The sequence below is a fragment of the Martes martes genome (genome assembly GCF_963455335.1).
Source record: "Martes martes genome assembly, chromosome: 13".
NCBI classification, from domain to species: Eukaryota; Metazoa; Chordata; class Mammalia; order Carnivora; family Mustelidae; genus Martes; species Martes martes.
This window is the reverse complement of record NC_137901.1, coordinates 74,572,879-74,595,315: the sequence shown is the minus strand read 5'-3', so window position 1 is coordinate 74,595,315 and position 22,437 is coordinate 74,572,879. Positions and strand designations below refer to the sequence as shown.

Sequence of the window (22,437 nt, the reverse complement as noted above, 5' to 3'; positions counted from 1 at the left end):
AATACCAATCAAAGAGTATATACATTTTGATATTTCAAATTTATGTATCACTGCACCTTTACCAAAACTTAGTAGATTTTCTTAGAATTTGCTTATTCCTGGTTGAGCCAGTAAAATAAAAACAAACTAATGTCAGTTAATGAACTGAAACCTTAATTTTTATCGTATGTATTTCTTCTGTTTAAATGTTTTATAATTAAAAATGTATTACTTCTACAATTAGAAAAAAAACAAAAAGTATATAGTAATAGAGATGGGAGAAGAGTGTGTTCTTAAGCACAGAGCTGGGACGTGGAGCTACTAAGCTAGACTCAACAGGGCATCTTGGAAATAGGGCTCGGTGCTCTCTACAAGTTTAAACCACAATAATTCTTACTGTAGACATCTGAAGTTTATAGTAACAAATTTTATTATTTAGAGATCAATTCTGTTTGTAACCAATAACAGGTGAGCTGAAGTATCAATCAAGAAGGCTGATTTTTCTTCTGCCCTTTAATAAGACCTAAGTCAGACTTTTAGGTTAATTTCAGGATGCAATTTTATAGGGAAGATAGGTGTTCTAAGAGGAAAAAACATATTGGACAAATTTGAATAGCAGTTAACAACACTGAAATATTTGTAATTCATCAGGGCTCAAAAAGGGTAAACTTTTCATGATAATTGTTTTAGTTAATTTATAATTTTAAATTTAATACCTGTGTTGAGTTTAGAAGACCAAAGCAGCAAATTTTAGCAGTTTGAAACAGTTACCTTTTGAACCAGAAAGAGGACTGCCTTGCTGTCTCCTCTTGGCGTCACTGAGAATGTCGATGACCAGTGTGGCAAACTCATGGGCGTTAAACCGAGCGAGTTTCTGTCTGCCCTGAGAGAGGAAATAATTGGAAATGTTCCCAAATGTGAAAACATACACGTGGATATTCACATAAAAGCAATCACATTGTTACACTTGAGTAAGACTCCCAAGCAAAGACTTCCAAGCATGATCAAAAGATCATCGCAGTCTAGGGGAGGCACACATCAACATTTTCCTTGCAAACAGGGCAGAGCCATCTACACAAGAGAATTAGATAATACCGTGCGCATTTATTTTTGTGAACAAAACCAAAATATTTCTACCTGATGCTTTTTTCCCCATTATCAATGCAGTTTTAAAGTAGACCCAGTAATGAGATACTGATTTGGAAGAAAATTCAAAATTTCAAGATAAAGTTATAGCCTAGATGCTGGGACTCCATCACTATATATAGCCATTAACCAATAAAAATTAAAAGTCCTTCCCAATTTATTCAACCTTTCTCCTCCTGACAGAGGCTTAGGCTGTTTTTAATGCTCTATTATTTTATACAGTGCTTTGATGAAAATCACTGTGCATAAATCTTTGTTATTTTTATTTTACTAGCATACTTTCCCAAATAAGGATTATGTATGGGAAAGGATGGATTTAATTTTGAGACTTCTAAAATCAGTTAACAAATCACTTTTCTGAAGTCTACAGCAATGGAAACTCTTATCTGTAGCGTAAGAAAGTCCATTTTCCTATATCCTTACCAGCCTGGAGTAGTTGATTGATGAAATTTTAATGAATGCCTTTAGGCTGCTTTCTTGGATTACTAGTTAGGTTAAACATTTCTTCACATTTGTAAGCCATTTATATTTCTTCTGTGAATTATTTTATATTCTTTTCTAGTCTTTGATTTACATTTATTGCTTTTCTTACCGATTTCTTAAGTTGTGTATATGTGTGTGTGTGTGCAAAGGATATTAACTTTAATCAATAAAAAAATTTTAAATACCTGGCCTCGGAAAATTAAATACCATATCAGCCCTTCCCAAAATACCACCACTAGTTACTTCTCAGACTCGGCCACTTGCCTGGTTCCGTGTTGAAGAGTACTCAGGATTGACCGGAAGGAAGGGGACGACAGTTGTCTCGGTTACCAGGGTGCTGTGGTTTTGCGTGGCAAGCCAGACTAGCCAGAGGAAAGAGCCAGAGACAGAATCTTATCACCACGAGTGTGCCACTGCTTCTCTGAGAGCCGCAGCTTGGGGGTCACGAGGGAAACTAGGGGAAGCACACTCCAAAACCAACATACACAAAAGTAAATGTCGACAACATGCAACACCAGGACAGTAGAAGTACTGCCCACCAACAACAGAAGCTTGTAAGAGAAAGCTACACTTTCAGTCACCTGCATCGGTCTCTCGCCTGTCAACTTCATCGTACACATCCATGGCAAGTTCTTCAAACAAATGATTACTTAGCTGCAAGTGAAAAAAAAAATACCAGGAACACAAGGGACAAGGATTAATGCTGGGAGAATGAGTGGGCACTGTGACTTATACACTCTTTAATCTCCAATGTCTTATCCAAAGCCAGTGCTTAGTAAATACCCACTGTCAAACAGACAACATTTCCAGAATAGTACAGATCCTCTAGAAATACCTGCCTCCCACAGCAGCCTCACTCCTTTCTGACAAGCAGACAGGAGTGTGCTATAGAGGGCAGAGTCATCTGAAATGCAGGGTCCAGTTCTCGACTCTCCGCGTGACATCACCCTTTAAAGTCCCCTCTTTTGCTCTTGAGCATTTGTCGGTGCCCACAGATAGAAAGGATCCTAAACCCATGGTGGGACAGAGATGCCAAAACATGCCATTTTCAGAATGTAAAACATGCCACTGCAGAAACCACCATCCAGTCTTCAGTAAGCCACTTTGCTATATTCTTCAGGAAGCAGGCCTCCAATCCCGGAAAGTACTCAGCACCCCCCACAAAGGGCAGCCTGTCTAATCAGCGTGCCGTGCAGTGTCAGCCAATAGAATAGTCTCCACGCCAGCTGGCAGCCACGGATATGGGAAGGACAGTTGGGTCTTCCTCAGTCCAGTTGAGGCTAAGCCTCACCAGGATGGCTCCAGCTCTCTGCACTGTTTTCCTCATAAAACACATCCCGATGGTTGGTGGCTGTCACTTTTTAGTTGACACTGAATCTTATTCCTTACCGTGTTCCTTATGTCCACCCACAGTACCTGGCCCTGAGATGGGGCCCAGTAAATATCCAGTCACACAGTGACCAGAAGGTATTTTATGTGGCAATTTAAAAGGTTGGCTAAACAGACCTCATGGGAGCTTGTTAAAATGGGTAGACTGTTGGGTGAGAAAAGCAGGATATACAATCCTATAATTAAGATTGAGCTTCCATTAAAAAAATGACATGCATATAAAATAAGAATCAGAATATATCAAAATATTGAGCCTGAATCCATTAAGAATATAGTGAATGAAGATGATTCCCTCTGTCCATTTTCCACATTTTCTCTTGTGTGCTGAATTTATATTTATAGTTGAAAATAAACTCTGAGAGCCTTTTGCTGGATAAAGTAATGAGGGACTGGGAACTTGAACTTGCCTCTTAAATATCCAGTCTCTTCCCAATAAGGGGCTACAAGCTAAGGTTATTATTACTTAGTAACTACAACAGCAAGACTGAAGGCTTACATCCCAGGCACTGTGCTACTATCATCACATTAATACGACACCTCTACGAAGACAGGAACTACTATTATCCTACTTTACAGACAAGGAGACTGAAGCACAGAAGTTAGGAGCTTGCTTGAAGTCACAAAGACAGCAAGTGATGGATGCGAGATCCAAGTTTAAGTCTCTCCAATGTTAACACTTACTAATTTAAGAAATATATTAGTTTTCTATTTCTCTCAGCTGGAGAGAGGGAGATATTTTAGGATAAACACTGCAGTGGCACTGGTCCAGCTGTCCCCGTGAGGGGGAGACCGTGGGGTGGGGTCAACAAGTAATAACAGCAGTCCATCCTCATGGAGCATTTCAGATCTGCAGCTGCTGATTGATCATTAGCTCCCTTTCCAGGAGAGGATGCCAAGACACGGAGCGGTTAAGGAGCTTGTCAGAGATGAGCTCTGTACCTGACCAGTCTGAGCCAGAGCCTGAGTTCTTTTCTTTTCTTTTTTTTTTTTTTTAAAGATTTTTTTATTTATTTGACAGACAGAGATCACAAGTATGCAGAGGCAGGCAGAGAGAGAGAAGGGGAAGCAGGCTCCCCACCGAGCAGAGAGCCTGATGTGGGGCTCAATCCCAGGACCCTGGGATCATGACCTGAGCCAAAGGCAGAGGCTTTAACCCACTGAGCCACCCAGGTGCCCAAGAGCCTGAGTTCTTGAGAGCTATACTCAACTTTGTTCCACATATTTATCTAGCGCCTGCCACACGTTGGAGATATGACCGACGTAACCCCAACTTTTGTGCAGCTCTCTCAGCGTAGCAAATGTAGGTCAGTCAAAGGGAGCTGGAGTATTACCAATAATGTTTGTATTATTTAAAATAAAAATTGGCTTATATACTCTAATTAAAAGGAAATGAGACTATTTAGTGCTATCTGATTCCAAAGCTTGTCATAATCATCCTACCATATGACCTCCTAAATTTAAGAAACGTGGTAGAACAGACACACATAACCACAGATACAGAACACAGAGACACCAAATTGCATAAAATACATTTATTTCATAACACAGTTGAATACTAGTAATGATAAATTCATTTTACGTAATATTTAGTACTTAATATTATATGAAGTGTTAGTAAAGGGTCTTCTGTGAAAAGAGGAACAAAGAGAAAGTCATACATTAGGGGAGAGGCAGGCTTGGGGAAACTCCCTTCTACACCAGGTGGTCAGATTTCAGCTACTTGAATGACAAAAGGGCTATAAGCCCGGAAAGCAGAACACTGCAGAAAGAGAAGGTCCCCAGAGAGGATCTGAAGGTGGCCTTGGAGAGTGTTAACCCCAAATGGAATAAATACATTCACACATGTGTACACGCATGCACACACACACAGGAGGAACCAGATGGAAACCAGGGCAAAAACTGAATCGTGGGCATTGGATGACGCCCTTCAAGGTCACGACAAGAAGTTAAGAATCTTGGTTCTGATCCAGAGAGCTATGAGAACAGCCCAAGGCAGGCAATCTGGTGCTTGAGGCGGCGGGGAAGCACCCTGGTGAGGCCTCATCTGTGGGGATCAAACTAAGAGGAAGCTGCCCAGAGAAGCTGGTCTGTTGGGCCCCTGAGGCTGAGATGGGCAGGCTGGGAAGAGGGACGCAGATGGAAGGGAGGCTCGGCCCTGCAGAACTGGGCAAGCTCTGAGCATGCACCTGGGGAAGGACCACCAGCCCTTGAAAACAAACACTTAAAAAGCTCTGCTCAACAACGTGGGCTCTGCAAGACAGTGACGGTGGTGGCCCAATCCCGAATGGCGGCCAAGTGGATCTGCGGCACTCACAACTCCAACGTCAGCTCCTGCCTTTCCCTAGCGTCCTAGGTGGCTACCAGAAGGCATCCCTAAAAGTGCGTCCCACTCTTGAGAGACACTACGGAACTCTCAGGAGAACTAGGGAACTCTCAGGAAAAACAACTCCCTAACATCAAAGGCACAGTCTTCGCTTTCAGAGTGACAGAGAAAAACGCCATTACCTGATGCAGAGCCGATAAATCAGATCTACTAAACTTAAGAGTACTTTCTGTCTCTTCTCTAAGTACTTAATACTCTGCTTCGGATTTTATAACATCCCAGAGGAGGAAACAAAGTCATCTCTCGCAGCAGGTAATGAATGGGCTGAGGACAGGTATCAGCAGGATGCATGGTTTCCCACACTGAACGTCACTAGGAAACAGAGATACTCACGGATTGAAGTTTCTTCTTAGCAGCTTTTGCCAATTCAGACAAATCCAGGCTGCTAAGAAAATGTACAGAACTAATAAGCAAATAAATAAAAAACATTTTTATGAGTTCTATAGAACATTAAGATAGGCAAGGCATCAAGACATTAATCAACAGTTCAGGGACATGGTCAGAAACAAAAATTCTATAGCCCATTAGAGTTAGCGAGAAAACTTTGAGCATAAGAATTTGTAACTCCTTTTAGAAAAATCAAAGTCACACAACATAGTACAGATAAAGATAATCACTGAATAACTAGTAGACAGAAACTATCTATGGTTCGTCCCCAGGCCCTTTATGTGAGAAGTCTCAATTCTTGAAGTATTAAAAAAAGCACGACAGAAGGAAATATGAAAAGGGCAGAATGTGAAAAACCAGAATGGCAAGATTACATGTGGAATAACAGCTAACTGTTTCATAAACTCTTGACAGTGTTTGTGCAAAGGTAATTGGATAAATAAGGATTTCAAGTTCATTCCTGCAGCTGTGAACTTTGCTAACCTCACAGACCAGGGGATGGCAGATCATGGCTCATTTCTTTGTTCAGCCCATGAGCTATGCATGGTTTTTACATTTTTAAGTGGTTTGGGGGAAAAAACCCCAAAGCAAAAGAAAAATATTTCCTAACACAGGAAAAATTATATGGCATTCACATTTCAGTGTCCAGAAAGAGAATTTTCTTGCAACTGATTTGCCCTTCATTTACCTAATGTCCACAGATGCTTTTGTCTACAACTGGCAGAGCTGAGCAGTTGTGACAGAGGCTGTATGGCCCACAAAGCCTAAAATATTTACTATCTAGCCCTTAAATTATTTGCCAATCCCTGTTATAGACAAAGAATATCCTCTCTTATAATATAGTAATATTCTGTGATACAACCTATCAACACGATATACTGTCACAACTAGCTAAAACTGTGACAATATCACTAACTACAATTTTACTAGTATGTCTGTTACTTGTACTCTTTCAAACTTAAGTTTTACATGGTGGTTTACTTACAGCCGTCTTATTTCCAAATTGTATAGCCGTAAAAGAGAAAAATGTATGGGCTTTGTTAAATACAAAGTATAATACACTTAAACACTATACAACCAAGGAAATAATACTGACAGATAGAACTGATTGGTATTTCAGTGGCCTTACCTGTCTGCCATTTGAGGTATTATAAAGTGCTGTCCATTTTTGTGATCTGAAACAGAAATCAAGCCAGAGTTTTGTTTATATAAATACTGGTAAGATCGATAAAGGAACACTACCATAATTTTCTTAATTTACGTCTTGCCATCAGTAGTTTCTCATAACTATGAATTATTTGGGGAAGGGGCAGAAGTTGTCAGACTGACTACGAACTGCCTAAGACCTGGCTAGTAGCAAGAATCATATTCCCATTTTCTTTGGGCACAAAGGACCAGACATCATTAAGCAAAAAGGCTGTGCTCACACTAATCCTACACTTCATTTCATTCCCAATATAACTGATGATCTTTAGTCATGGAGAAAACTTTAAGGGAGCCTAAATGAGCAGAGTGGGCTTTTGTCAGCTCTCCATGTGGGATGGAGGAGCACCTTGGGGTTTGGTGGCTTACCCTCAAATTAATCAATTAGCATAAAACCATCAAGGCTGGGGCAGATGGTCTTGGCAGATCTGGGTGGGGCTTCCTTCTCCTACAATGCTTACTGAGCCAGTCCCAACCTAGCTTCTGGAGGACACTGATCACATGCCAATGAATAAAAAGCCATTATAAACATTCAAATAAAGGTTTTTGTGTAACATCAGTCTTTATTTCTCTGGGATAAACACCCAGGAATGGGAATGCTAGGTTATGTAGGTACTAGGTAAATGTGTATATAACTTGGTAAGAAACTGCTAGACTTTTTGGCACAGTAGCTCTATCATTTTGTTTCGCAGCCAGCAATGTAAGAGTTACAGTTGTTTCACATCTTCCTACTCACGTTGTCAGTTTCTTTGGCAGGTTTTTAAATTTTAGTCATTCTAATAGGTGTATAGCGGTGTCTTGTTGTGCTTTTAATCTGCATTTCCCTAATGGCCAATGATGCTGAGCATCTCAACTTCATGTGCTTATCTGGCATCTGGATATGGTCTTTGCCCAGTTTGTACTGGGTTGTTTGTTTTCTTACTGTTGAGTTTTATATATTTAGGTATAAATATTCTGGACCAAAGTCTTTTGTTAGACACGTGATTTCCTAATATTTTCTCCCAGTCTGTGGCCTGTCTTTTCACTCTTTCTTAACTGTAGCCTTTGCAGAGCAAAAGCTTTCAGTTTTTATGAAGTCCAATTTACCCATATTTTCTTTCATGGATTGTGCTTTTGTTGTTACATGTAAACATTTTACATAATCCAAGATCATAAAGATTTTCTTCTGTTTTCTTTAGAAGTTTTATACTTTTAGGTTTTATATTTAGATCTACGATCCATTTTGAGTTACAGCCTTTATGTCAGGTGGAAGGTACTGAAGTTTTTATTTCTGCATATAGATGTCCAGTTGTTAGAACACCATATACTTAAAAGACTGTTCTTCCCCTGCTGAATTGTCTTTGCAATTCTCAAAAAATCGACTGAAAATATTTGTGTGGGTCTATTTTTGGATTCTCTCTACTGTTTAACTGACTTGTATGTCTGTCTCTCCTCCATAACCATGGTCTTGAGTTCAGCAGAGCTTTACAGCACAAGTTAAAATTGGGAGGTGTGATTCTGCCCACATTCTTCTTTTGCAAAAATGGTCCCACTCTAGTTCCTCTGCTTTTCTGTGTAAATTTCAGAATTGGCACATCTATGTCCACAAGAAAATCCTTGAATTGCATTAATTTTACAAATCAATTTGTGGAGAATTGACATATTACTATTCTAACTCATAAACGCAGTTCTCTCTCCATTGATTCAGGTCTTCCTCAATTTCTTTCAGCAGCATTTGGTAGTTTTCAGCATGCAGAGCCCATGAATATTTTGTCAGATTTATACCTAAGCATCGAATTTGGAGCTATTATAAATGGTATTGTTTTTCTAGCTTGTTTCCAATTGTTCACTGCTAATCTATAGAAATATGATTGATTTTTCATTATTTCCCTTATATTCTGCAACCATGCTAAACTCACTTATTTGTTCTAAGAATGTTATTGTAGATTCCTTGGGATTTTCTACATAGAAACCATCTTATTTATGACCAGTTATCTCTTCCATTTCAATCTGTATGCCTTATATTCTTATTGCCTTATGGCATTGGGGGATTTCCAGTGTCATGTTGAATAGGAATGGTGGGAGTGGACGTCCTGGCCTTGTTTCTGATATTTGAGCAAAAGCATTCAATCTTTCATCATTGAGGATGATGTTAGCTGTGGGTTTCTACAGATTTTTTTTTTTTTTTAAAGATTTTATTTGTCAGAGAGAGGAGGAGAGAGCACAAGCAAGGAGAGTGGCAGGCAGAGGGAGAGGGAGAAGGCGGCTCCCTGCTGAGCAAGAACCACCCCCGCCCCCCCGCCCCGTGCGGGGGCTCAATCCCAGAACCCTGGGATCATGAACTGAGCCAAATGCAAATGCTTAACTGACTGAGCCACCCAGTCATCCCTCTACAGATACTCTTTATCCACTTAAAGAAGTCCCTTCTATTCCAAGTTTGCTAAGTTTTTTCTCATCATGAAGGAATGTTGAATTTTATTAAATTCTTCTTCTGCATCAACTGATAAGATTGATGGTTTTCTTCTCCTATTCTGTTAATATGATAAATCATATTGATTTTCAAATATTTAATTAGTTTTGGCATCTAGAAACCGTACTTGACTATGATATATATATATATATCATATATATATGGACTCAACCTGTTAACATTTTGTTCAGAATGTTCCCTGCCTTTTTATTTTCTAAATATCATGTAGAACTGATGTTATTTCTTCTTCAAATGTTTGGTAGAATAGTCCCATTTTATGTGCAAAACTTGGAGTGTGAATTCCTAACTTAAAAATGTCCACTAAGAATCATAATTGCAAAGCTAGCAAATCACATGAGTCATAAAACCTATTTGTTGATGGGGCGCCTGGGTGGCTCAGTGGGTTAATCCTCCACCTTCGGCTCAGGTTGTGATCTCAGGGTCCTGGGACCGAGTCCCGCATTGGGCTCTCCGCACAGCGGGGAGCCTGCTTCCCCCTCTCTCTCTGCCTGCCTCTCTGCCTACTTGTGATCTCTGTTGAATAAATAAAGAAGTATCTTTCAAAACAAAACAAAACAAAACACCTATCTGTTGAATTGCTACATGGCAATATCACTTCAACTTGTTCACAGTACTTACCAGTGAAGTCATGTGGGTTGGGGTTTTCTTTAATGGAATGTTTTAAAGTACAAATTAAAATTCTTTAAAATTTAAGATTATGCATTTACCTCTTTCTTCTTGGGTAGGTGGTTAGTAGTTTGTGGCTTTCAAGGAACTGGTTCATTTTATCTAAGTTGTCTAATTTGTGTGCATTGTATTATTTATAATATGGCTAGACATTTATTCGTTTCTTTTTTTTTCCCCCCAAAATCAGCATTTGGTTTCACTGATTTCTCTCTACTGTTTTCCTTTTTCAATTTCATTGATTCCTGCTCTTATCTTTGTTATTTCCTACCTTCTGCTTACTTGGGGTTTTACTCATCTTTTTGGATGAGTAAGCAGTAAGAAACTCAGAGTTTCTTTCTTTTTTTTTTTTTTTTTTGAAACTCATAGTTTCTTATGGCGTAACCTTAGTTGGAGGAGTTGAGGGCTTTCTTGTGTTCTAATGTAAGAATTTAATACTATAAAATTTCCTCTAAGAATTGCTTTAGCTGCATCTCATAATTCATTCATCTGAAAATATTTTCTAATTTTCCTTGAGATTTCCTCTTAGACCCATGGATTATTTAGAACTGTGTTAATTTCCAAACATTTGGGAATTTTCCAGTTACAGTTTTATTACTTTTTAGTACCTTAATTCCATTATGGTCAGAGAATATACTCTTTAAGATTTTAATTCTTTTAGATTGGTTAAACTTTGTTTTATAACCCAGGATAAGGTCTATCTTGGTGAATGTTCAACATGTACTTGAAAGGAGTGTGTATTCTGACAATGTTGGGTAGAGCACACATGTCAACTACATGCAGTTAGCTGATGGTTTGGTTTCAGTTTGTTATCTTTGCTGATTTTCTTCTTTTAAATTTCATTTTATTTGTTTCTTTTAAGTGGTCTCTATCCCTACTGTGAAGCTTGAACTCACAACCCTGAGATTAAGAGTCACATGCTTTACCAACTGCACCAGCCAAGTGCCCCATATCCTTGCTGATTCCCATCTACCAGGTCCATCTATTACTAAATGAAGACCTCTGAATATCCAAGAATTGGGGATTTGACCTTTTCTCCTTTTAGTTCTATCAAAATTTGCTTCATGTATTTTGAAACCCTGTTGCTAGGTGTGTACACATTTAGAATTGTTACATCTTCTTGGAAAACTGTTATCTCTATCCCTGCTAATTTTCTTTGCCCTGAAAGTCTACTTTTTTTTTTTTAAAGATTTTATTTATTTATCTGTCAGAGAGAGAAAGTGAACGCACAAGCAAGTGGAGCAGCAGAGGGAGAAGGAGAAGCAGGTTCCCCGCTGAGCAGGGAGCCCGACGTGGGACCTGATCCCAGGACCCTGAGACCACGACCCAAGCTGAAGGCAGACGCTTAACTGACTGAGCCACCCAGGTGTCCCTACTTTGTTTGGTATTAACATAAACTCTTTAGCTTTCTTTTACTGTGTTCCCAGGATATATCTTTTTATATCTTTCTGTTTTTAACTAACTTCTATCACTATATTTAAAGTAGGTTTCTTACAGAGAGCATATAGTTATTAGAGCTCATTTTTTGTTTTAAATCCATGCTGACAATCTCTGCTTTTTATTTGGTACATTTATGTCATTAATATAACAATTAATGTAATTATTAATATGTTTGGATTTAAGTCTAGGATTTTTGTTTAGTTTCTGTTTGGACCTCAGGTTTTTGTTCCTCTTTCTCTCCTTTTCTCTCTTTTCTGGAATGTTTTGAAGTCTCTTTTGTTATTTGAGTAATTTTTAACATCTCATTTTATCTCTAGAAGTTTGACCACCTTCCATTATGTAGACCATTTTTAATGGTTGTACTATGCATTACAGTATACATAATCTTTTAGTCTACTTAGAATATTTTGTCAACTTAAGAATGTAAATTCCTCACCTCCACATTTCTTTTACCTGCTCCCCTTTTATGTCGTCCTTATCAATGTATCACACTGACATATGCTGAACACCCCACCAGACAAGCTTTAAACTGCCATGCATATCTCAAAGATCTTAGGAGGAAAAGAGTCTACTATATCTATCCAGATATTTATCATTTCAGTTGCTTTTCTTTCACTTCTGAAGTTCCAGATTCCCTATGGTATCATTTCCCTTCTACCCAAAGAACTTTCTTTCACATTTCTGTTAGAGCAACTAGTTCTCTTCATCTAAAAATGTCTTTATTTTGCCTTCAGTCCTGAAGGTTATTTTCATTTTAAGCAAAATTATGAACTGATAGTTTTTTCCTTTTAGGACTTTAAAAAATTGTTCTATTTCCTTTTCATCTTGACTCTTTGCAATTAAAAACCAAAGCCATTCAAACTGTCTTTTCATATGTTGTCATTTTTTTTTTCCCCTTGGCTGCTTCCAATTTTTTTTGGTCTTTGGGTTTTCAGCAGTTTGATTTTCATGTGTCTGAGGGAGGATTCTATTGAGTTTATCCTATTTGGGAATTTCTGAGTTTCTTAAATCTGAAGTCTACGTCTTTTGCCAAATTTAGAGTTTTGAACCCATGTTTCTTCAAATATTTTTCCTGCACCAGGCTTTTGGATCTCTTTCTCAGAGTCTGAGGATACAAATACGACCTTCTGATATTGTCACATAGGTCCCTGGGCTCTGTGTTCAGTTTCTTTTTCCTTCCACTCTTTCTTCTCCCTGTTGCTCAAACTGGGTAATTTCTAGTGATCTATTTCAATTCATTGACTCTTTTCTTTGTCATCTCCAGTCTGCTATTAAGTCCATCCAGTGAGTTTTAAAATTTTTGTTATTGTATTTTTCAGTTCAGCATTTCTATCTGGGTCTGTTTCTCTGCTGAGACTTTCTATATTTCTATTTGCTTCAAGAACATTCACCCTTACTTCTTAATGCATGATGTTGCTATCTGCTTTAGTCTTTGTCTGATTAATTCCAATATCTGTGTCATCTGGGGTTGGCAGTTGTTGACTATCTTTTCCCCTGCAAGTCTTTGGAATTTTCCTGGTTCTTCCTATGTCAAGTAATTACAGTTGATATCCCAGACATTTTGTGTATGATGTTGTGAAATGCTGAGTCTTCTTTAAATTCTATGGAGAACATTAATATTCTCCATAGAAGAATTTTAGCAAGCAACTGACCAGGTTAGGCTCTGCCTCCTGGCCAAGTGATGAGAGAATAGAAAAATAAATGCAGTCAGGATTCTCCTCACACTTTTGGTCAGAGATTTAGGCAGCTGTGCTGCCATTGCTGCAGCCACATGACTGCCTAGGGGCTAGGGTGGGGGAAAAAGGAAGAAGGAGAAAAAAACCCCCAGGGGAACCCCCCAATTCTCTGTCCCATAAGATCCCATTTACTGCTCCATAGACCAGAGAGAGAAGGCTTCTTTGCACCTGTTATACAGTTCCAGATTTCAGGCTATCACAAAGGCCGTATCAGAAGTAAAATAAACAGGACACTTACCACCAGCCTGATGGTACTTTGAGCTCCCTAAACCAGCATCCAGAGTCCTTAGATAGCTACTCCATGCTTCTGGTCCAGGGTTTTAAATTGTAGTTAGCAGGAAAGAAAGGGTGGGGTGTGCTCACCCCATCTCCCTGGGAACCACAGCAGAGGCTCTTAACTCCATCACACAACCAAGTTATTAACTCCATCATACAACCAGGTTAGGGAACTACTGTACAGGTGTATGTGGATATTCTAATCAGGGGTTGGCAAACTTTCTGTAAAGGTCCAGACAGTAAATATTTTTTGCTTTGTAGCCATATGGTCTTTGTTGCAACTACTCAATCTACTCTCTTCTTTCCTTTCCTTCTCTCTTTCCTTCTGTAAGCTCTGCACTCAATGTGGGGCTCAAACTCATGACCCCAAGATTAAGAGTCACCTGCTCTACTAAGTTAGCCAGGCAGCCCTCAATCTACTCAGTTCTGTAACAGTAGCATGAAAACAGCCAGACAGTATGTAAAATGAATGGGAATGGCTATCTTGCATCAAAACTTTAAACAGGTAACAGGCTAGATTTGGCCCACAGACCACAGTTTGCCGACTCCAGTTCTACTTCATAAATAAACTTGGCAAAGTTCATTTTTGGACTCTCTTCCATTCCTTTGATAGGAGAATTCTTCAAATAACTACATAGGTTATTGCTCTGCTCTTCCATTCTTAGTCCCATTATGCACAAGAACTATAGTGTACATTCAATTATGCTCTTTGGTTCTTAAAATAGTTACTCCTCTAGAGCTAAAGTCTTAAAACCCAAAATTCCAGGAGTTTTGACTGACTATACCTTTCACATATAACTGAATATGTTATAGTTATTTCGAATAAAAATCCTTATTTGCAATTTTCTTAAGGATATGTTGAAGCAGATATCTTGGGTAACAGTGTTCCAACTTGTTTTTCCAGAGGTTAGTTACCTGACTGAAGGTGTAGAGAGACTGCTGTCCTTTCACTCACCTGGTCTCCTGCCACAGAGATAGAAGGCTAGTCTGTCGGTCAGCTCATACTGTATTTCTACAAGGCGTTCTGCCAGCTCATGGTGCCCTCCTTGCCTACCAAGAGAAAACAAAGTACCATTTATATTCCTCACCAGCCACTGGCTCTAAAATAAAAAAGTACAGAGATGTCTTCTAAGACACCCGAGCAATTTACCAAATGTGACTTCTCAGAATAACCAATCTTTTGTGTGAGGTAAACTGTCCCACCTTTATAAACTGTTTTCACAATCTGAACTACCCCCTTCCTTTATTAATTTACAGAACAGAATATTTAATAAAGAAATGAAGGACTTAAGGGAGCGATAAAGAGTAACTTCATCTAATGAGGTAGAAAATAAAACTAATAAATGGTCTAGAGTAGAGGTTCTCAAAAATTAACTGAAGTGTTTTTAAAAACATATAGAAATCTAGGTCCCAACCTTGGGAATTCTGCATCAGTAAGGATGGGATGAGTGGGAATGTCAGTATTTTGAAGAAGGTTTTCCCCCTAGAGGCTTCTGATGCAGCCAGTCTGATTCTGGATGAGAGTTTAGTATCCACTTTAAGGTTTGTAATTCAGGGAGAGACAGACCAACAGAATGCACAGCTCCCACTCATAGCTACTTTTACCTCCTAAAACCTTAACTTTGCCTAACAGAAAACATGAGATCTGCCTTTCTTCATTCACAAAGAAATAAGCTTAAGCTGCTTGAAATCTGTTTAGTAACCAGGCATATAAATAAATTATTACACTGAGAAACTATTATATATGCAAGGCACACAAGGAAACTACAAGGTAAGTGATAATAAGTACCATGCACCGAGGGCTCTCTTCCCTTAAACGCCGAAGTCTAGTTTCTGCCACTTTCTCTTCCCACCATTCAAGACACTATAGGATGTTCCTTCGATCTACCACATGTTTGATTTCTGAGATATGTATATTTTTTCCTCATTTGTTTTTTTAAGATTTTATTTATTTGACAGAGAGAGATCACAATTAGGCAGAGAGGCAGGCAGAGAGAGAGGGGGAAGCAGGCTCCCTGCTGAGCAGAGAGACCGATGCAGGGTTCGATCCCAGGACCCCGAGATCATGACCTGAGCTGAAGGCAGAGGCTCAACCACCGAGCCACCCAGGCACCCTTTTTTTTTTTTTTAACAGCTGTGAAATCAGGAAGCATGCTACAATTGATGGTTCGTCATCATTTAATCAGCCAAGTTGTTCCCGCTTTTAGTGGTATATGAGATAATGACGACTTGGTACAGTCAGTGGAGTCTCAGATCCAGGGAATACTATATACCTCAGCTCTTATTCCCAGACACATTGCTCTACCTAGTAAAGTCCTCTGCTGTGCTGAACATGCCCGTCCAGCTCTCCCTCCTGAACTTAAATCATGCCTTTCTTTTTCACTTGGAATGATTTAGCCCCTCCTTCACATACCCAAATGCAACCCATTTTTCAAAGACCAACTAAAGAAGTTTCTTACTGACCTAGGCCATGATGAAGAAACCTTACATATGCCTTTTAAGACCAGTTACCGATTCTGGCAATTAATTCCACATTATCTTGTTTCATTTAACTCTTTTATGCATTTATGAATCATCTCCTCCATGAGAGAAGAAGAAGAAATTCTGGGACGACACAGTTTTGGCATTTTACCCATTTTATCTTCTGCAGAACAGAACAGACCGCTTTGCAGTTGATAAAAAGTTAATTTGGAAATAGAAGGAAAGATGAACAATCTTCTATCACTTAAATGATATTCAAGACTAACTTATGGATTAATTTTTCCAGCATTTTAGAAAGTTTTTAAACCAAGAAGAAACTTAAAAGGATTTCACGGCAAGCACCCAGACGTCTGCTACCTAAAACCTACAATTAACATTTTACTATTACTTGTTTAATCGCCTACCTATCTGCACAGATCTGTTTTTAAGTTCAAGTCATGACTAAACATATTAAGAAACTGAGGAGTGGGTTTTGCAATTCTTGATACCTGCTTTGGACGCTGCCTATGGCTCAAATACCACCGCATCAGAAGTCATGTGAAACACTGGAAGCTAAGTACACTCGTTAATGGTTCTACCTCCTCTGACTTTGCCAGGCTCTGAGCTCATACGTATCTGAAATGTCTTCATCTGCAAAATGGTAGGATGTAAATCCTTAACTTAAAGGGGTTAAATGTTAATCATACACAATTTAGCCACCTAGCAATGAATCATACCCAACATAAATAATCCCTAACCAAGGCAGTGACAAGAATCTAGGTCTCTCACCTCGCATAATCCACAGGAGTTTTTCCACTAGAATCCTGTGTGCCTGGGTCTGCTCCATATACTGCCAATAATTCCGCCTGTAAAATCTGCCCTGCTTTGGAGGCGACATGGAGTGGGGTATTTCCTTTTTCCTAAGAAATATTAATAAAAAGTAGACAAACAAGCAAATAAAACGAAAGGCTACACAAACACAACCCACTTAGTTTCAATTTAATATCTAAATCAATTCATGCTTTTCTCACAGGGTGAAAGAAGTTGGCTTGTGCTCCTAAAGATAACAGCCTCAAACAGGTTTCGAGATTCCCCGTTCTCACACTTGAGTGGAGTTGCTAAAAAACACAAACCAAAAAAATTTTTGTTACAAGTGTAAAGACTGGTATACCAGAGCAGCTGGCAGATAATTTTAATATACATTCTATTAGTAATAATCAATCTTTATTTAGCTCAGTAAGGTGGAAGCAGCACTTCTCCCTTGCTGCTCACAACTACCCCAGGATCTAAAGAGGGGCCATGCCTACTTTACTGAGAAGGGAATGAGGGCTGGGAGGGCCGATCTGCCCAGACGCATGATATGTCTAGGTGGCACAACCAGACCTGAAGTGAGAGGTGGTAGGAGAAGGAGGGTGAACACGGCTCTGCAGTCTCAAAGACTTGAAATTCAAACCATACACTGTTCAAGTTACGTGACCTTGTGGAAGTTCTTTAAGCATTCTGAACCTTAGTTTTCTCAGCTCTAAAATGGTGATAAAAATGCCACGTATTCACAGGGTTGTTAGAAGGAGTTGATGATATAACAGAGTGCTTAGCATGGAGCCTGTTACACAGGAAATGCTCAAAGACCACTGCTGCTGTCATTATAAACATCATTATTATTTGCTTTTACTACTGAACCTAGGATGTTAGGGCTGCATTTCCTACACTGTGTAAGCTACAGGATTCTGCCTCATAGCACACCCTCTCCACAACACCATTCTTGGCCTTGTATATAATACTTAAAGTCTTTCTGGGTGGGAAATGGGCCTGAGTATACCAAATTCTGTACCACTGCATAAAAGCTCTTACATATGCAGAAGATGAGCTGCTTTTCTTCAGGTCTAACCTAGAATTGTCCAAAATGCAATAACGCTTATTATAAGAACACAGAAATCTACTCCAGCATCTATAGCCACACCTTATTTTTAAAATCAATGTATTTAACATTTTTAAGTTGTGGTAAAAAAGCCACGCCAAGCCTTATTAATAAGCGAAAGTAACATATATACTCTGTGCAAAGTTTAAAATTCTGATTGTGAGCACCCATACTCTGTGTGAACGTTTCCTAAGAGCAGTGCTTTGAAAAAAAAAAGATGCATATTTCTCATGGCATTTCTCAAAAACATGCAAAGGCCCACATAAAGAAAGCCATCTACTCATTTTACAAGTATAATAAAGAATCCCAAGCACTACAGCTTTGAGTCATCCTGCTTCCTGAAGATCCTACTCAGTATGCAGTCCAGAAACCTAAAGAAGTCCCTTGAACTTTCTAGCCCCTTCTAGAAACAAACTCAAGGATGGTTCCTACTTCAAAGTTAAACAAAAAACTTATAGAAGTATAATTTTAAAACATATATGAAAAATGCAAATCATTTTCTAGATACATACTTATTTTTCCTCTTTGCCCTTGTACTTCCACTAACATGAATGGCTGCCACTTGAACTAAAATTAAAGATGAAACCAACTGCAAAAAGGGCCTGTTATTAATTATTTAGAGTACAGAAAGTTTTTTGTTTTTTCTTTTCCTCCTCTTTAAGTTTTTCCTTTCTTGTTTTTCCTGTTTTGTTTAGTTTTTTTTTTTTAAAGATTTTATTCATTTATTTGACAGAGAGACAACGAGAGAGGAAACACAAGCAGTGGAAGTAGGAGAGGGAGAAACAGGCTTCCCACTGAGCAAGAGCCTAACACAGGGCTCGACCTCAGGACCCTGGGATCACGACCTGAGCTGAAGGCAGACGCTCAACGACTGAGCCACCCAGGCACCCCCTCTTTAAGTTTTTTCCAAACAAAACAATGTAACATTTCATCCAGCAATTTTAGGGATTTTAAAAGGTATGACCCACCTTGCTAAGGTCTTTGGCAGTCACACTGTCATCATCCCGGCAAGGCAAGCGATGTACAAATGCTAACATCTGATACTTGGCTCTGATGAATTCCGCTTTATTAGGACTGGTTTGCAGAGGGGGAGGGAAAAAAACAGCTCACTCACAGCTCAGATGTAACATTCCCCATTCTTTAGGCTGTAAAGGAAGAGGAAGTGACCCGCATCCCCTACTTGAGAAGAAAAGGAACAATAGTGAAATAAGTTCCAGCAGGAGTTTAAGACCTGAAGCCTCAAAACGTCAGTCATTCTAATGGCCAGGATTGCAGAGTATTTGCTTTTCAGAACCTCTCTCTTTTCTTTGTAATTTTCTTAATTGACCTAGCAGCCTTGTGAGGAAGCAGCTGTTATATCCCATCGTACAGGCAGAGGCATCAGGCAGACTGGAGCCCAGAACCTACAACTCTGGTCTGACTGCCTCTTGTCTGAGCACCTAAGCTTAAGTCTGATTACATTAACAGCCTCCAAGCTTTAGTTTCAAACTGGAGAAGCCACTGACTTGTGCTGTGCAACCATGCAAAAGAGATGGTTCTGTGCAGGGTCTTGTTCTCCATTTCTAATAGCAAAGAGCTCTGTGCACAACTGGAGTGTAACCACCTCCTGTGCCGCCCTTGGTGGAGGCTGGTCCAAAGTAGCTGCACTCCTTTTAGTGGGCCCCAAGGGTTATGAAGAAATAAAAGTATTGATAAACATTCCACTCACTGTACTTTATCCTGTGGATTAGCTTTACGTCTTCCGCTCATAATAGAGGCAGGGTCCAGCAAAGAATGCTCCCATATAGAATTAGCACCATTATTATACAAGGTTTCAACCATCTAAAACCAAGCAGTATAAAATCATATTTTAATGTCTTTCCACAAATATTCACTGGAAATTGTAGTGACTGAACTGGGAAAACCAAGCCCTACTGCAAACATTAGCATGACGGGGATTTCCTACAAACCATTGCTTTCTGATTCCAGAAAGAGAAGGATGACCCCTATATGCAGGATTCAAGTCTGACCAGGAGGATGGCTAAGTACCTAAACGCGTTTGATTAAATTGTTCTTACATATTATGAAGAGCACTTTGACACTTTGGGGCAGTGATCATTCAAATACAATTTTTAAGATTCTTAACAACCCACGTACTGTCTAGACCTTCTGCCTAAGATTTTCCTTTAATCCACTCATTTTTAAAAAACTTTTACTAGCAATTATGGCTTGGTGTGCTAAAGTTTTCCTATAAACATTAAACTGACGCAATCATTAAAATAAATATTTAAGTATTACCTACATTTGTCTTGAGTACCACTGGTGGTTCATATGCCATCCTTCCGGATTTTTTTTTTTTTTTAAGATTTTATTTATTTGAGAGAGAGAGAGACAGTGAGAGAGATCATGAGAGGTGAGAAGGTCAGAGGGAGAAGCAGACTCCCCGTGGACAGCTGGGAGCCCAATGTGGGACTCGATCCCGGGACTCCGGGATCGTGAACTGAGCTGAAGGCAGTTGCTTAACCAACTGAGCCACCCAGGCGCTCCAGAATTGTTCTTTTAGGGTCAAGCCTGGCATTTTAAACTACTCATCTCTGGACTTTCTATAATGAAATCTGTAAACAAAGACCTGAGAGCAGTAAACACCCACTTTCACAGGAGAAAGAGCTGTTAGAAACTTCTAAGCACGAGTTATTAATAAATCATACTTCCCAATTTCATTTCAAAGCATGACTCCTGACACTGCCCCATCTGTTTTTTTTGCATTGGTGGAGACTGTGTCACATCAGAGACCCAAACCCACTTGTTCTGGTCTGTTGGTTTATATAGGTAAGTTTAAGGGACATGTTGAGCAGCTGCCACAGATTTAGTAAAATATGTACTCAAGACAAATGAAGGCGAAACACATGCTTAATTCTGACTTCCAAATAGAACTTGAAGAATGTGCACCCCAAAATAGAAGTACAGGTGACATGACATCCTACTCCAAAGAAAACAAAGAGCTCACTTGACACTTACCAGGGTGTCAGGCATTCTATCGAAACATGTCAACCCAATTTGGTGTCTAAATTGTAACAAGAATTTCAAGAAAACTTAGATCAGACGTTTCAGAGACTTCTGAGGAGTCTCAGTCCATGCTTCCATCAAAGCAGGAAACGTAAGGAAAATTTCCCGAGACTGCAGCTTTCAGAAACATTTATTGTGGTATACGAAAAAGGTGGACCATTTGAAAACAATTTCTGGTGACAGTCCAGAAAGTCAGCAGTGAAATGTTACCAGGAAATTTTAACAATTATTTTTCTATCTATAATTGAGCTTTTGAGACAAAATTTATTTCTTAGAAGGGGAAAAAAAATCTTAAATGAGGAATTCAGTTCTCACATACAGCACTAATAGGCATAGCACCTCTATTTAGTTATGACTCAAACATTTTTGTAAGATTTAAGGGGAATTTAAGATTTAAGGGGAATTTAGTTGCTAAAACCATGAACCCTACAAGCTCAAATTACAAACCATGAGAATTCTTACTCTTTACCTGCAGCAACGTGGGAGGCCACGGTGTGTGTTTAAGATGCCTTACTTGCGAGATGTGGCGCCCTAGGCTCCGATGGACACTGCAGCACTCGTCACATATAAAAGTTCCCCTATTTACTGACGCCCAGGAAGGATCTGGAAAGAAGAATGACATCTCAGTGTCGAGGATACCAGGTGGTTGCTATACTGCCAGATGGCCAATGACGACTGAGGTTTGGTTTTCCAGAAAAACAAGACATTTCTGTTGTCTTATGATGCTAGTCAACATGCCGAGCTGGTGAGCCTGTCTGATGATACCACCTTTCTTGGCTGACTGGGTACCACACTGATTGAGATTAAACACATGTGCTGAAGCCCTAAATAAGCAGTTGTCTCCTTTCTGGAGTAGGGCCACAGTCTGTAGCCCTAATGTGATCTACTGTCTCAGATGCCTGCTCCTTCATTCAACATGAGAAGCAAACTGGGAGAGGACAGATGAGTCATTTCAAACCAACCTCCACAAACAGCAAGATAACACAGCCATGTCAATGAATAATCCAGACTGTTATCTGAACTAAATGCTGAAGAGACTGCTACCCTGATCTACTGCCATACCTGTGCACGGCTCAAGGCCTGGCAGAAAGCTGCAAGCAACACAGTAACACTGGGTGGCTGTGGTGGCTTGCAGGACACACTGAGGAACCTGGCCTTCTCTGCTAGAAAATATTCTATGACATCCATTAGTCGTTTCAAATAAACTGCTGAGTCCCACCTTGCAACTGCTCTGAAAGAACAGAAGCTGGAATAACGGCTGCTTTAAAGGGGCAAAGGTATAAAATAAAAGTGAGTAACATTTTTGGTGCGTGTACAATACTTCTTTCCCATGAAGTCCCATGGAGCTTCAGCAGACATCCTTTGAGATGAGGAATAATCCGCACTTGGTAAGGAGTGAGAATAATCCACACGGGGCAAGTAAACTGAACACATACACTTAAAAACCCCAGACAAAAAC

General features: G+C 39.4%; 1 protein-coding gene across 6 annotated transcripts in view; it reads right to left on the bottom strand.

Annotated features, from left to right (window-relative positions):
- Nucleotides 1–22,437, bottom strand: part of GIT2 (GIT ArfGAP 2) — a 50,793-nt gene that overhangs the window by 24,652 nt on the left and 3,704 nt on the right. For 5 of the 6 annotated variants that reach the window (XM_080821796.1, XM_080821797.1, XM_080821798.1 and 2 more), the window contains exons 2-12: nucleotides 21,448–21,581; nucleotides 19,642–19,754; nucleotides 18,902–19,007; nucleotides 17,047–17,133; nucleotides 16,805–16,935; nucleotides 14,511–14,605; nucleotides 6,897–6,942; nucleotides 5,714–5,765; nucleotides 2,190–2,262; nucleotides 1,873–1,970; nucleotides 751–862 (exon numbers count right to left, since the gene is read on the bottom strand). In XM_080821796.1, coding sequence (XP_080677922.1) covers nucleotides 751–862; nucleotides 1,873–1,970; nucleotides 2,190–2,262; nucleotides 5,714–5,765; nucleotides 6,897–6,942; nucleotides 14,511–14,605; nucleotides 16,805–16,935; nucleotides 17,047–17,133; nucleotides 18,902–19,007; nucleotides 19,642–19,754; nucleotides 21,448–21,581 — 1,047 coding nt within the window. The remainder of the gene's footprint in view (nucleotides 1–750; nucleotides 863–1,872; nucleotides 1,971–2,189; nucleotides 2,263–5,713; nucleotides 5,766–6,896; nucleotides 6,943–14,510; nucleotides 14,606–16,804; nucleotides 16,936–17,046; nucleotides 17,134–18,901; nucleotides 19,008–19,641; nucleotides 19,755–21,447; nucleotides 21,582–22,437) is intronic. The other variant, XM_080821799.1, reaches the window with a different exon arrangement.